Source organism: Eupeodes corollae, chromosome X, assembly GCF_945859685.1.
Source record: "Eupeodes corollae chromosome X, idEupCoro1.1, whole genome shotgun sequence".
Lineage (NCBI taxonomy): Eukaryota > Metazoa > Arthropoda > Insecta > Diptera > Syrphidae > Eupeodes > Eupeodes corollae.
This window is the reverse complement of record NC_079150.1, coordinates 4733916-4750872: the sequence shown is the minus strand read 5'-3', so window position 1 is coordinate 4750872 and position 16957 is coordinate 4733916. Positions and strand designations below refer to the sequence as shown.

The 16957-nt window shown below is 32.5% G+C and overlaps 1 protein-coding gene across 5 annotated transcripts in view; it reads right to left on the bottom strand.

The window, feature by feature from the left end:
- LOC129953397 (calcium/calmodulin-dependent protein kinase type II alpha chain) overlaps positions 1 to 16957 on the bottom strand; it is a 55217-nt gene that overhangs the window by 22541 nt on the left and 15719 nt on the right. For all 5 annotated transcript variants that reach the window (XM_056066565.1, XM_056066562.1, XM_056066567.1 and 2 more), the window contains exons 2-9: positions 15084 to 15312; positions 4735 to 4829; positions 4553 to 4612; positions 4194 to 4248; positions 3621 to 3946; positions 3376 to 3470; positions 2684 to 2806; positions 2468 to 2594 (exon numbers count right to left, since the gene is read on the bottom strand). In XM_056066565.1, the coding sequence (XP_055922540.1) occupies positions 2468 to 2594; positions 2684 to 2806; positions 3376 to 3470; positions 3621 to 3946; positions 4194 to 4248; positions 4553 to 4612; positions 4735 to 4829; positions 15084 to 15148 (946 nt within the window). In that variant the 5' untranslated portion in view covers positions 15149 to 15312. The remainder of the gene's footprint in view (positions 1 to 2467; positions 2595 to 2683; positions 2807 to 3375; positions 3471 to 3620; positions 3947 to 4193; positions 4249 to 4552; positions 4613 to 4734; positions 4830 to 15083; positions 15313 to 16957) is intronic.

The window sequence follows — 16957 nt, the reverse complement described above, 5'->3', positions numbered from 1 at the left end:
AAAATCTTCAGCCGAGCAATACCACAAGCATATGATAATATTCGTAACTAAATGATACACACAAATCTATCAAATAGTAAGCAATTTGAACTTTAGATATTTACAGAACTTTTCCTCGGTTGCTGCACGGGAATTAATGCACAAAAGTAAATAATTATTTAGATACAGAGACTTCATGGTCCAACAGATGGATAAATAAAATATTTACAATCAATAGTATATAAAACAAAAAAGTTTAATTCACAACGCAAGTAGATAAAATTTGTCAAGTTATATGTTTGATATGTAGATAAAACGCCATGAATGTTAAAATGAAATATACATGGATTTGAAAAGCTATTTCTGCAGACAAAAATTGTTTGCGTTTATATATAAAAAAGAAAATATGATACTTTATGCAAAATATACGTGTTGCTCAATTTTGTTCCATAAATTCGGCAATCGCGTCACATTTCTTATGAAGTGTAATACAATACAAAAAAAACTAGAAATTCTTGACGATTGACTCCGTTTTTGGATGAACAGGTATGTCAAAGCAGTGTAGCAATATGGGAGATCCATGGGAACACAATCTCCGGGATGATAACTGGAGTAATTTGGAGCAGCCGAACTAGTTTACTTAAAAAGTTTATCGGCATTAACACTGCTTAACAGTTATGTTATTTTATTTGGTAATCCAGAATCATTCTAAACGATCCCCTGACGTTTCAGGATCTTGGTGTGATTCCAAGAGTATATTTAGCATAAGAATGTATAGTTTTTTATTTCAAATACAGAAGCGAATTTCTCTTTTTCTTAAATATTTTTCCACTTATGCACTTTCCAAAAAATACAGAAGAATGACATAAATAATCGCAAGTGAGCACTTTAAAAAAATTTCACAATATTTTCGTAGTATCACATTAAAATTGCATTAAATTAGAAAGATTAAAGTGTTTTAGTGACTGCATTTAAGTTGTGACTAGTTTGAAAAAAGTAATAATTTATTGCAATATCATGACTTAACTTTTTGTAAAAACGTTTGTTAGTAAAGTTTCAATGAACTGAATGATATAAGTCTTCACAGGTATAATGCTAATCGTATGTTCCATGAGTTGCAGAACAAGAAATACCTATAGGTAATGAGATTAGTATACAACGTCATCCTTAAAAGATGTTGTCTGAACTCAAACAATTTCTCTTATCACCGTATTATCGTAGCAGAGTTTTTATATTTGTATTTGAAATTAATGCTGCTTAAATTTCTTGCATTAAAATATCACAAGTTTTACGTTCAAAAATTGAAAATTTTCTAAACTCGTCGCATTGTGAAAATGTTTTTTTTTGTGTGCTCTTTGACTGAGATTTTTTGAAGAAACTGAAAAACTAATCACTTTCTGGTTCTAATCACTGAAGACCCCCTGATCAATTTCAAAAATCAAATGTTTATTTTAAAGTTTATTTTAAATAAACTTAAAAGTAAACATGATTTAAAAACAAGAATACATCAAATACAAGGCAATACATCTGAACATTAAGAATATTGGGCAGTTTTGAATTCACGGCTTTATTTGTCAAAATAGTAAGACCCAAAGTTGGAAGTTTTGGCAAATTGTTTTTTTTTTTGCATTACTCATTTTTATAGCTGGTTGATGAGAGGCGGACACAATCCCGAAAATTCACAATTCCAAAACCTGAAAATCCAGAGTTATTCCAGCATTCCGAAAAGCAAAAATCCTGAATTCCAATATTCCGGAAAGCGAAAATACCTAAATTTCAAAATCTTGAAAACCCAAATTTACAAAATGTTGAATCCCCGAAAATCAAACTACTTAATTAGTTTTGTTATGGGTGATGGGTACTTACTATTATTCGTAATTGGACTTTAAATACAAATTAATGTTCAAACATTTTGCTACAGCTTTTTAGCTAATTTTAATATAATTTTAAACAAGAAGGTCTTCCGAAAATGTTGACACAGTAATTAAAATTCCGACAAAATATATAAAATACAAATTTGTTGGCTTTTTGGAATCTTGGATTTTCTTAATTCTGACTTTTCGGGATTTTAGTACTTCCTACAACCCTTTTTTTTTGAGTATAAGAAAAATTACTTCGAACGGTGAACCATAACCCACGCTATTCGAATCCACGCACACTTATCATCAATAACGCATAAATGCATTAGTTGTTACAATAGAACAGCAAATCGTGACACCTAGTTCATCCTCAATTGAAGGATCGTAATCACAAGCAACCAATATGGTGTGATTTCAGCTTGAGTTTTTTGAAGATTATATAGCTCAAAAAAATGCGACTAATGAAATGCGTATTTGGGCGGATTGCCATGATTCGCAATATTGTATAGGTGCCTCAGCAATTTTATGTTTTTTTTTCTATTATTTTGCCCATGACTTTTAAATTTAAAATAAAAAGTCTAAAGGAAAAAAGGTATGCTTATGATTTACTCAAACTTCGGGGTACTTACTTGAAAAATTCCTCGTGGCTAACATTGTTGTTAGAATAGCACCCTTAAGCTTACGTCGAGCATTGAATTTTTTGAGGCAGTCGACTGTTTCTTGACGATGAACAACTGAAGCCACGCGTTCTCTTTGCTGTAAATACATTTAGAATCCTTATTAGTGGTTTTTAACGACGAAATAATTTTCTTTAAAATAGATGGAAGTAGAAACAAATTACTTACGCAGATCCAGGGATGCTTAAGTGCTTCAGCTGCAGTAATCCTTTTATTTGGATTCACTGTTAACATTTGGTTTATCAAGTTCTTAGCTTCTGGTGTAACGGTATCCCATTCTGGCGATGGATACTAAACAAAATATATGAAAAATAATACTAGAAGAACAAAAATCACACCATTATCTTGCGAAGATCAAGCTTTGAACCAATTTCCAGTTAATAGAATTTTTCAATTGAAATATACAAATTGAAATATAAATTGTGAATTTTTCGCTCACAGATGAGGAAAAAATGTGAAATAAATATTTAGAAAATCTATAAAATTTAAAAACAAAATTATCCAGTTTTTGTGGAAATGGCCAGATTTCCGAAATCACTGAAATTTTACAGTCTGTTGGAGCCATCACTAGTGTATATAATTTCTGTGCACCTTTTCTGGAGTTTGTTCTCTACCTATACCTAAGCTATATTTATCCACTTTGTATTAGATACAGGAACAAAATCCTTTCGCGAGTTCAACGTTCTCGTGCATTAACGTTACCAATCTGCAAACTACTGTGTACTATACTTTGTTGTGTACCACTTTGAGATTATTTTGAAAAAAAAAAATATTTAAAAATTTTTACTTAGAGTCAAATTTTTTTTAATATTTGATCTTCGCAATAAGGTTGTTTAAAAAAAATTACACAAAACACTTACATCATACGCTCCAGCTTTGATTTGTGAATATAATCGATGTTGATCTTCATCCCAGAATGGTGGATAACCAACTAACAAAATGTATAAAATGACACCTGAGATTGATGGGTGTGGTGGGTGGTGGTTGGTTTTTTTCAAATGATGGTGGTTATGGTTTTTTTTTGTCAACATGAAATTAAAGAACATAAAAGCCAATTTTTAAGAAACAATTCCTTAATTAAAAAAATATAAACAAAAGATCTTACCGCACGCCCAGATATCTACCGATTTACCATATGGCTCCTTCTTAAGAACCTCTGGCGATAGATAACCCGGTGTACCAGCAAAACCAAACCATGCCTGATGGTCACCCTGAACTTCGATGGCTAGACCAAAGTCAGCTAACTTAACAGCTGCACCCTTTGCCTTACTTGCTAATAGTAAATTCTCTGGTTTAAGATCACGATGCACAACACCATTTTGGTGGCAGTGGTTAACCGATTCCAAAATCTGTTGGATACAATGTGATGCATCGGCTTCTGAATAGAATTCACGTGCTACAATATCTTCGAAAAGTTCACCACCTGTAACCCTGTTTTGTAGTTTTTTTTTTATTTTTTTTTTTGTTTGGTTTCGGTTAATAGATCGAGTTTCGTATTTTGTTTGTTAGATTTTTAGGTTTTGATCGAATTTATTAAAAACAAGAAGGAAAGGGAAAAAGTTGAAAGGGTGTTAGCAATAATTTTTGTTAATTAATAGGTTTTGTATTTTTTAAATTTAAGTTTTATTTTTTAAATTTAATGCAATACTTGCAATTTTCTCTTTTGGACAAAACTTACAGATCAAACACGAGGTAGTGACAATTTTCCTCTTGTATACTATCATGCAGTCGTACTAAAAGAGAAATTGTAGAAAAAAAATTACACATTTTAGCACAAATATGTGTGTTTTCTTAAATTTAAATTTCTAATTCAGTGTTTTTCTCTTTTATTTTATTTAAAGAATCTATAAGTGTACAGCTGTTCTTATTGTTCAACTTTGATCATCTCTTACATTGCTAAGTGCAATGTGAAAGTTTTACGAAAATAAAAGAATAGGGATTCTTATTTAAAGCGTAACCATTAAATAATCATTTTTTTGTTTTAATAATAAATAAATAATATTAAAATAATGCTTTTTGAATGATTTGTTTGCTTACCAATATTAGGATGATGTAGTTTACGGCAAATTCGTGCTTCTCTTTCTAATTTTTGAAAATCTGTAAGAATTCGAAATCATAAATATTTTTTTAAATACTTAACAGTGCAGTTTTCGTGGTAGTTTATGGTTTATGCTTTGTTTAATCTCTATTTTAGTTGAAACGCACAGAAGACAACTTACCTCGTGCAGTTAACTTTTTTGTATTTATTATCTTTGCGGCGAATTCGAGGCCAGTAGATTTTTGAACACATCTTTTCACAATTGAAAAAGCACCTCTGTGAAAAATAAACAAGAATATGATCATTAATTGATTTAAAATTAATGTAGATTGCAAAAGAACGAACTATCGGGAACTATCAATCGGCTCATACTAAAAAAATATCGAAAAATGTGATCAAATTAAAATACTAAGATATCAGTGACACCTTTGTTCATAGGGCTTAAAATACAATTATCGAGCAATTTATTTAACTTTCTCAGTAGCCGCTACGGGCGCTGTGGGTTCCACAAATTTGACAGTGCAGAGAATAAAGAAAATACACTCCTTTTTCTTGTCCTCTTGAATTAACAGGTAGTGATCTGTCATTCAGATTTATGTTGTTATTATTTCTTTCAATTTATTTCACGAACTATATGGAAAGTTTTGCATTCGTACAAAATTTCGAACTCAAGATTTTAATCTAACACGACATTACGATGGTAGAGAAGTCGAACAAATGAATTTTGTTTAAGACTAAAAAGAACAGTAGTCCCCATACAAATTTTGTAGTCAACAATCGAGAATTCGAATCTTCTCAAAAACGAACCAATACATTTTTTTTAATTTTCTCTAATATTTTGTTTTAATATAAAAAATATTTTTGTATTGCTTTAGAACGGAACCCCCAATATAAATGATATTTTTTAATTTTCTCAATCGATGATCAAAAATGTCATTGTTCTTATTTTTGATTTAAAAAAAATAGTAATTTTTTTTTGTCATCATCATTTTTTTACAAAATTGAAATGCGGAACGTATATTTAATAAACTATAAATAATTGAATATTGAAACTATTTTTAAACTCATACCAAAAAATGTTATATACACAAAATTAATTAAGATGCATACATAATAAATTGTACATTAATTATTCATATGATACAGTTGTATTTCATTTCTGATTAAAGTTTTTTATAATTTAAATTAAAATCTTTGGGAAAGTTTTTAAAATCAATCAAATGTGGGACACTGAAGACCAATTTACTTATTTTTCAAATTTTGGACTTCTGCAATTTAATTCTTAAATAATATTACTTTTTATAAATAGAAACCTGTGGACCTGCAAAATAAAAAAGTGAACACAAATCCTACTAATTTACCAATATGACAACCTTGGATAATAATGTGGTAAAACGTAACAGTATTTTTAGTAAAATTATGTTTTTTTTTAAAAGATATTGACGTTTTTATATTTATTTATTATTGCACGTGTGGCAAGCTTTTTTGCGGTACCAAGAACCAGTAGAGAAATCGACTTCAAATAAATTTTGTAATACAGATAATGATGCAGAAAGGTGTTTAGTGGGAGTTTCGTTACTATGACAACATTAAAAAAAAGTCAAAATGTTGGTTAACCCAACTCGCAAACTTATAACGCTAGCGACTTGAATCTTATTTTAGGTTATATAAAGTTACGCGATACAAAACTAGCATCAATTTGAGAAAAACAAAACAATTAACAGTTATGTTGATATGTCAACAAAAAATGAAAAATAAATAAATAAATATTTTAGCAACAAAAAATAATCCAATCTCCAAAATAATTGCATGCAACGAAGAATAATGTTTTTGACATCTCGTACAATTTTGAGAAAATTCAAATCCACAGTTTGACAAAAAATAAAACCTCAAAAACATTACTTAAACTTATTTTCGACTCAAATATTCAAAAATTAAAAATATAGCCTTCAAATTTATTTTATCGTATAGAAAATATTGTTTCCGATATTCAGTGAAATTTTTATAAAAATCATACTGTCTGTTTTTTCATAAAAATCGAAAAAAAATAAAGGATGATTTTTTAAAAGCTATAGGAAAGTTTTTCAAAAAAAACACATACAATTCAGAAAAACTCTATCCAACATTTCGGCCGGTATCTCAATAATAATAATAAATGCTTCAATGTTGTCCTCTAATGCGTCAATTGAAGGTCGCTTTTCTGTATAGACATGAGCTTTAACATAGCCCCACAAAAAATATTTTAAAGGCGTTAAATCGCACGATCTAGGCGGGGAATTGACCTATATCATTTCACGGTAGCGCTCACCATTCACAGTTACGTTACGATTGGCATCATCTTTAAAGAGTACGGTCCAATGATGCCACCAGTCCATAAACCGCACCAAACTGTGACTTTTTCTGGATGCATTTGTAGCTCTTGCAATGCTTCTGGCTGGTATTTACTCCAAAATCGAACTATTGCCAAAAATTGATATTATATTCTTGATATCTCGTGAATAAATGCATGTATGGACTTCAAAATGATTGCACTCCGTGCTAAATCTTAATTAAAAAATCCAAAACTTTCAAAATGCCACTAAAATTGGCAAAATTTATTTTAGGCTTAGAATCGAACTATTTCACCATATTCAAAATATTGCTGATAGTTTTTAGTTAATCTTTTAAAAAAATTTAACAGACAACAACAAAAGTTACAAGAAATTGTTTTCGACTCAAGTATACATAATAGCAGAATAAAGAAAGATGTTCTTTAAAATTATTTATCACACGCATAATATTATTTTGAAAATTGTATTAAAGTTGTAAGACATGGATGGGTTACATCCCAGCCTCATTTTTTAAATAATTTTGTAAATAAACAATTTTTCAATTTCAGTTTAAAAACAATTTAGTATGCAGTTATTTAGTCCGTATACATTTTTCGTTTGATTTTCGTAAGAAAATGATGATCCATTTAAAAAAAAAAATAATAATTCTTTTTTTAAAAGCCAAATATTATTAACACAAAATAAGGGCTTATACAGAAAAACAAAAATTGAAATCGCTTCATTATGTCTCGAGAAACTAAAACACAAATGACGGTTGTATGGAGAAATACAAAAATATTTTTTTTCGTTTCCAATTATTTTCGATTTCGATTTTTGAACAATGATTTTTTATGGGGACAATTGTTATTTTTAATCTTAAGAAAAAATTTGAAACTTTAAAAATCGGCTCAAGATCTTAAATTCCAAATTTGAAGTCAGTCGTCCTAATGGTTTGCGCTGTAGGGCCAAGGCATACAGGACCCAATTTTTTCTACTGCTCTACCATCGTAACGTCATGCAACATTTGCAATATGAGCAGTTCCTATATGGACTTAGGGCGGGCGGCGTCTGCCGCACACAACGCATATTACAAGAAAATGTGCATACTGATACTGAAAGTGTTTGAATTTTAAATTTATGAGGATTTGACTTAGATAAGTGTGTGCTTTTTGTGCGGAGGAAAGCTTTCCTATAAGGCTGTACTGGGCATATTTATTGGACAGAGTATTATGATTAAGGTACTCATGTTATCAACGTTTGGTTACAAACGAAAACAGAAAAAAAAACATTTGTTTGCATTCTTAAGCTTGAGATCGTGATGACAATGTCATATCTGGCCAAGACTAGTATCGAAGCACACACCTTACACCTTAGAAATAACATCAAAACGTAAATAAAATGGAAAGTATTAATAAGCAGATGCTTATCTAACTAAACATCCTGTTTGATTTGGAATGTACATATGTACACTACGCTTCAACTGAATACGCACAATACTTTTTCGAATATGCTTTTTAAATTTTTTCCAAATATTGACGGTTTTGTGACATCTGTCATTGCCCACTTCTAAAGTATTTCATACGTAAGGACGTATACAGCAGCTGATAAAATTGATTAAAATTTTAATAGCTTTCATTTTTAGATACTTAAAAAATAAAGATTCAAAAAGTCAAAACATAAAAGGAGGCAAAAAAAAAAACTGCAAAAACAACAGCTTAAGGACGAGCAATTTTAAGGAAAGACATTTTAATAATTGATCTAACATTTTTTGATCCAGAAACTTAGGTGCATAATAAATTCTTGGACATTACTTTATTTATCTGATCTACCAACTTAACAGAAACTTGTTTCTATTCAGTTGACTCATACAAATATTCAAGTTATCCTAGTAGAAAGCTTTAAAAATGTGCGAAAGAAAAACGGGTGTTTTTTTATATTATGCGCGCACTAAAGGGGCTATAAATCCCTTATAATGATTAAACACAGTGTGAGCAGTTAAGAAAGGAGGATAGGATTAGAAAGATTGTTTTTGGATAATTCTTTTCTTAACATCTTGAGGGAGTAATTAGCACCAAAAGATGGCACAATACCCGTCAATGTTTGGATTAAATGTTAAAAGTATTTTCAAAAATTTTTGTGCGTATTTAATTGAAGCGGAGTGTATACGTATGAATATGTACATATGTACAATAATACTGTATTGCTTCAATTTACAATAAAGTGAATCACGGTAATTGTTTTTTAATATTTTTTGTCGGTTTACTCGTAGTGTTTTTTTTAATGAAACTCCCGTATTCGTTAAGATTATTAATTTACCACAAAAATTAGGTGGCGCAACAGTCCGTAGAGAGCTAGGACCTAGTGACTTGCACCTCTCAACTATTCCAGGGATGGGAGGATGACATTGCTAATGTGGAGATTGATTGTTCTGAGATTGAGATTTCAACGCCAAAATTGGTAAAGAAGGGATCTTTGGTAGGTCAATCGGAAGACATAGCCTACACGACATCATATTTGGAAACGGATTCAAGCTTACCGACTTCCTAGACGAGAAAAACATGGTGTTGAGTAGCACCAGATACCCACTTGGCGGTCCCACGTAGATTGATCGTGCAACCAAATCGATCATGTTGCTATTGAGGGAAGACCTTCCTCTAGCATACTTGGCGTTCGTACTTACAAATCAGCCATATATTCCGACCACTACCTAGTTCGTGCTAAACTGCGCGTACGAATATCCATGGAAGATCTTAGGCAAACAACAATCACAAGGAGAAGATTCAACGTTGGAAGACTGCAGCAAGAGGATACAGCCAATACCTTTGCCGACCGAGTATCCCTGGAGCTTGCAAGAAACCCTACAACGGACGAGATATGTCCAGAGAATCACTGGCAGCTTTGCAAACAATCCATCAGGAATGCTGCAGAAGACGTGCTAGGTTTCTCACAGCCACCTCCAAGGAACTCCTGGTTTGACTCCGCAATTGATCAAGCAAACAAAGCTAAAACGGAGGCATACAGATTGTGGTAGTAAAGAAGGACACGAGAGAGACATGAGATCAAACTACGTATCACCAGGCTGAAGTCGAGCAAAGCGGCCGGTGATGAGGGTCAGCAGGCGGAGCTTTCTAAGTACGCTGGAGCAGTAGGTCTGGCAAGGAGCATGCACTAGCTAGTTACTAAAATTTTGTCAGAAGAAAGCATGACCGACGAGTGGAACTTAAGCACCATCTTCCCGATCCATAAAAAAGTGATCGCCTTCTCTGCGCCAACTACAGAGGCAGTAGCCTTTTAAACATCGGATACAAGATCCTGTCAAGCGTATTATGTAAATGTAAACGCCTGAAGCCATTTACTGACGAACTAATTGGCCCTTACCAGTGTGATTTCAGGCCTGGAAAATCTACCATCGACCAAATTTTCACTTAACTCCAAATCCTGGAAAAGGCCCAAGAACATAAAATTGAAACACACCATCTGTTCATCGATTGCCTATGGTCTATGGAGCGGTTTGTGTCGACAAGCAAAGTAAAATCCAGCGGAGAAGATATAATCATAAGCTATACGAGCTTTACAGCGACTTGCCACTAAATCTGCGTGTTCAACGCTTAAGATGGCAAGGCATGTCGACCGAATGAACATCGAAGCTCCAGCCCGTAAGGTTTTCAACGCCAAGCCTGAACACCAACTAAACAAGAAGAAATAAGCTGCACATTTTGTGAGGTTCCTATTAGCTTTGATTTTTTACAAACACCCTTGTATCGAACGCTATGTAAGATTTCATTACTATTTGTGAAAATTCCAATATATTGTTAATGTATGAGTCTTATCTATTATATCCTCTAAAACTTAGCGGTTAAGACAATTTATACAGTCTTCCAGATCGGTCATGGCTTTTAAACTCCTTCCAAGCGAAAGTACAGTTCGTTTGAGTTCATTTGGTCCTTTGAGCCGGATAAATGAACCAGAAAGGAAAACAAAAGTGCGCTTCTCGCTTCCAATTCAAATTGGCCTACGTGGCGTCGTGCAGGTTCCTTGTCGCCGACACACAGCTGCGTCCTATGTGAAAGAATGTTAACCATTTAGTTTGGTTTATCTCTCCAGAAAACAGAAAACCCGTTATTTGTACAGACGCCACAGTGAATAAGTATGTGCCCCGCAATATATGTGTTAAAATATGCATCAGTATATGCATATACGCATACATTCTCGCACTACTAATAGCAGAGGAGAAGACTGCCTGCCGAGAGAAAAAATCCTCAGATAAGTAAAGTTGGCTTCTTATAGTGAAAGCGACAAGTCGCTCAAGCAGGAAAAGTACATATGAATTTTTAAAATTTTAAAAAACAAACAAAACTAATAAGTAGCCATTCAGGCTATAGTCAGTATAGGAATACAAAAAAAAAACATCAAAATACAAAAGGAAAACAGTACAAAAACGAAGGACAAACAATATTTAAATATCGCATTGTACAGGAAAGCGGTGAGTCCTTATAGTGAAATTTAATGTGTTAACAATAAATAGAATAAAGTTTATACGTCAAGTATACACGCGTGCGAAAAAGGATAGAGATCAGGGCTGCCACTTCAATCTTTTACCAGTAGATCTACTGCGTTTTGGCATAAATACAAAATACTGCGACCAAAGTTAGTTGTAAGCTTATCCATTCAAAATTTTAAATACTCAACCACGTTCACTCACTTAGAATGCATTCACTGAAAAATTCAAAATTATGAAAATTCAACCACGTGCACTCTTTCTAAACGCATTCACTTTCTTTTTCCCAGAAAACCTCAAACATTTTATAAGACTTGATATGATAAGCGTAGAAATTTATTAACATGAGTTAAGTATGGTGTGGCATGGGGGAAGAAAATCCAAGAAGGTTGCCCTTATGTTTGCTAAAATGAATATAAACAAATAAACCACGAGACTAAAAGCAATACCAAGCGCAGTCAGAATCAGATCGTTGCCTAGACTGAACAAAACCGAATAGATATAAGCATGCTTGTACGGATTAAATTTATTGTTGGAACGAAGTGTTATTATTATGATCGAGAGGCCACAATAATAAAAATAAATCGCAACCGGTACAGATAAACAGTAGGTAGGTACAGACGAAAATATTTATTAATATATTACTCAGTTTGTTAAATACATGTTACAGATAAATAAAACAGACGAAGATATTTATCAATGAACAGATTTATTCAGTTTGTTAGATACATAATACAGTTCATAAAAGTTCAGATACTGAATTCATCCGAACAAATACAAAATACGCACACATACACACACTTATATTATCATCACCTAGGAACAAAGCCTATAATAATGCAAGTTTTTAAGGGAATATCAAAATGTCAATTAAATAGATTTCATGTATAGGTAGACTACTGCCGTGTCAAAAGGCATCGGGTTTTTGAGGTAGATCATTGCTGAGCCAAAAGCATCGAGTTATGTATACTGGTGTAGCGCATTCTGATTTTGTACGTATACAGGTAGATAATTTTTTCCAGATTGTGACCGAGCTAATAGCAGTGGCTATTTGCAGTGTCTAGCTTGAGCTCATCGAGTTATGAATGAGCATGCAAACACTTGCTAATACCATTTGCAGATTGAGCTATTATATTCTCTTGAATGTACTGCTCTTGAACATGAGTTGCGAGTTATGTGACACCAGTTCTAGATTCAAGCGTGCGTTCGCAACAAGGATATAAAACAATACAATTAGCACTATATAGAGTAAAATATCTTCACGATGCGGTTGTGCTCGACAGAGTATAGAGTATAAAGTAAAGTATAGGGAGTAAATTATTGAAAGAGGTACAGGTGCAATGCTCGAAATTAACGAGTTAAGGCTATTCAAGTAGCGAAAGATACGCAAAATATTGAAAGTAACCGGTTTTGAATTATGGAAGTCAAACTCTGAAAATTTCATGCGTGAGATGAATGCTGGCGCAAGTGCTGCCGAATTTGTATTCACGGGGAAAGGGATACCATCCATTTTAGGTCTAAAATAGCTGATAGTATCAGATCAATTTACTTAAGTGGTGAAAGCACCAATTATAGACGGCACTACCAACCAAAAGAAAGATAAGGGTGTACGAAGAAATATAAAAGAAATGGAAAGTATTCGGGAACGGGGTAACCTCTCTGCAGAATTTGCGGACAGATAGGTAAGATACTTCGAGGGGAAAAACGATACAGATACACCGATTTTCAGACGCACAGGTACAGGAGTATGCAGATTACTCATGTCAAAGACAAGAATAGCTCCGTTAAAGGCAATCACCATTCCAAGGCTGGAACTAGCGGCAGCAGAATTGTTGTCAAGTTTACAGGTTAGAAAATAGGCTGCCACGTGATCTCAAGGCATATGTTGAAAATCGTGTGTCATCCATTCAGACAAATATTGATGAGAGATGCTGGCACTATGTCAACACAAAGGACAATCCCGCAGATGTAGTAAGTAGAGGTGTACAGGCGTTTGCTTTAGTAAACAAGAGGTTATGGTTAGAAGGGCTGGAATGGCTTCATCTACCGCACACAGAATGGTCTTTGTATAGAAGAAACGTTAGAAGTACAGGAAGAGGTAAATGTAATAACAGTTGTATCAGTTAAGTCTACGCTAAGTATAGGTCTTAAACATTCAAAGGACAAACTTCCACTTTTGGAGTATTCCAATTAGTTAGAATTATAGATAGATGGTCCGAGAATCCAACTTTATGAATCAGAGAAAGAACACGTACAGGTAAAGTACAGTTTCAATCCCAAGAAGAGACAACAAGAGCGATGGCATATTTCCTATGCAGTTCGTTATTTTCGTATGCCTCAAAACTCGAGCCGTACATTTCGACTTAGTTATAGATTTAACATCATTTGCATTAATTGCTTGGTACGTTGCATAGCACGTAGAGCTAGATGTGAAAGCGTGTGTAGTGACAACGGTACTACGTTCGTAGGTACCAGTACAGGACTGAAGAGAGCCATAGAAAAATGGAGAAGTGATGAGACGATATCACACTCAAAACTATGAAGCTGCGGTAAAATCGATGAAATATCACTTGAAGAGAGTGGTAGGACTGAAAATGCTCCCATATGATCAACTTTTAACGCTGTTAGTGCAGATAGAGGCCATGCTCAACTCCAGGCGGATTCAGATCTTGCCGGTTCGCCGTTCGATGTCCTGAGAAACCAAGCTCAACAGGAGTCAGATTGTTTAAAGATAGGCAGTTAATGCTAAAGCATTTCTGGGCCAGATGGAGCACAGATTACAGAAAGAGAAACTTCAGATTGGACAGTTAGAAACAGTGGCGAATGAAAACCTCCCACCGGTACATTGGGCGCTGGATAGAAACAGGCAAGCTGAAACGCCTCTTACAGAAGATATGTATCATCCAAATGGAAGCCGAGAAAGTCGCTTAAGATGTCAAAACAGATGAATGACTATCAAATAATTTATTATTATTGTAAATCAACTTTATGTGTATAGATATATTCATTTTATTGGTTATTATGCAAATTATCTTATGTTTATAATTTGCTTTAATCGGTGATCGTTTTGAACTCCTTCTGAGGGAAAGTGCAGTAGTACAGTTCGGCGGTTCCTTCAGCAGAACCACCTAAGAAATAGTGTAGTAAAATGTTCCTATAATAGGGGTTTTATAGTTTTCTCGACTTTAAATAAATCAGTGTTTCGTTTATCTATTTATTACCTATAGTTTACAGCCCACTAAATACAACCCTAATGTCTTCGTGAGTTCGCACATCCGTACGTTTGGGATATCTCTTATCGGCAGCCATATCTCGAGAACCGAAAGAGATGTTGACTTCAAATACATTTTGTTTTACAGATAAAAAGATCAAAATATTTTAAAAGAACTATCACAAAATTTGAGTGGGTAGATTTTTTACTATAGAAAATTATAGAAGTGTTAAATTTGGTTGACACCGGCGCTAGCGACTCCAATTCAAATTTATATTATACATTGTAAGGGGCTACCGCATAAGTATAAGCTCGAAAAAATTCAATACATTTTATTTACGAAAAATAAAAAAACTGCTAGAATTGGTAAAAAATGGAAGTTATCAGTGTAGGTTACAGCCCAGCTTCTTTAAAATACACAATATTTATAAACTTTATTTTTTTAGACTCTTGTTCACAATAAAATAGACTAAGGATAATTGATATTTAAAGTAATTAAAATTTGTACTTACTTTCCGAGCTCCTCCTTGATATCATAGTTGTCAGAGAAACGCGTACAGGCTGCTGGTGCAGCCATCGCGATAGCACACTTAAAGAAATCTATTTCGGCAGTAAGTAGGACAAATTTTGACACTAATATATATCCAAGTATTTCCTTTGGTATTTAGTTATTCTTATAATGTATGTTGTTTTTTATTTATCAAACTATATTGTCTTGGTAATTTATCAAGCTTTTATTAACTAATAAATTAAATAATTAGTAACTTTTATATTTAAGAAAGGAAAAAACACAAAATAAATAAAACTTTAATATGGTAAAACTATGTCAGCGCTAGTGAATTTACTGCGTGTTTTTGTTCTAAACGCGAAGTCCTTGTTTATTCAATCTACAAATGCAGTTATCTGAAATGAGAAGAAAAATATGGTTGTATATAATTCAATTTTTTTAAACATATCAATTTAAAAATGTGTAACTTTTCAAATATTCTGAACGTGAATCATTCTTCTATCCGAATCATCTTAAAAAAATAGGCCGATAAACTAGCAACTTCATTTTGAAGCCAACATTATAAGTTGCGTACAATTGGGATTACAAGATTATATTCAGGAAGACAAAGGCCCCAATAAAACTGGTAGAAAAGGTTTTCTTACTGGCATTAAAATTGAACTAATAGGCTTTAACGGCCTTGATTCAAATGCGACTTCAAAATTAATGTTTTACGTCAATTTTTTGAGATATTACTTTTTGAAATTCGAAAAAAACATGTGTACAAGGCTTTTTATTTATTTATTAAGCTTAATACAAGCTATAACTTAACATAACTTAACCTAACTCAACACTAAATTAACATTTTTTTGTAAGTTATTGTTATCAGTTTTCAACATTAAATCACGTGGGCCTTAGGGCCACATGTACAAGAACTAATAATTTTGATTTTATTAGAATTAAAATTAAAAGGGACGAGGAATTCGGACTCAAAAGGGAAAAAGTAAAGGGTATCTTTCAGATGGGATTTGGAAATGTTAAAATCGAAGGCTTTGTAGCCTATCTAAACTTATGAAGTAGCTTTTTTCAATAAAATCCTTGATGGTTTTCCAAATCTATAATCCTTTTCTTCAATATTCAGTTGAAATATTTATATTATTTCATATAATAGTTTTAAGATTTCACCTGTCAGACAAAAAGCTAAAAGATACTCTAAATGCTAAATGGTTTTCAACAGGAAAAGCCAAAAAGGTTTGAAAGTAATTGTAACGAATCTGCTGTCTAAACAATTATATTATATCAAATTATCGGAATACATACATTAAAAAACGTTTTAAATAATGTTGAAATCGGAAATTTTGAATTCTTGAGCAAATATTTAAAATTAGAATTTGGATCCGAATTAAGTCCTAAAAATTTAGTCAACGTATTTCCAAAACTATTAAAGTATCAAATTCAAGTTTTTTCTTCTTCAGACTAATAACTAATGAGAATTTCCAAAGATTAAGAAAGTAAGAAAGATACTTAAAGTGAACTTCTCAAAACCATCATACAATATATTGTTAATTTTAGTTTTAACTTAGGCTTAAGAACCCCCGTTTTTGGTTGTTTTTTAGAATATTTAAAGCGGCAAACAGAACTGTAACAGAAAAATATGTAATTTTGGCGACCAACGTAATTTTCGAATATTAAATGCTATGAAATTTATGACCAAACATTTTTTTCAATACATCGAATTTGTTGTGTTATATTTAGACAAAAATTTAAATTCATAATTAACAAGAATTATATTAATACGATTTCAAATTTAACTAATATAAACAACTGGATCTCACAACTTTACATTTGCAGTCAATATTATATAGAAAGAATACTATAGATAGTCAATTGTTAAACGAT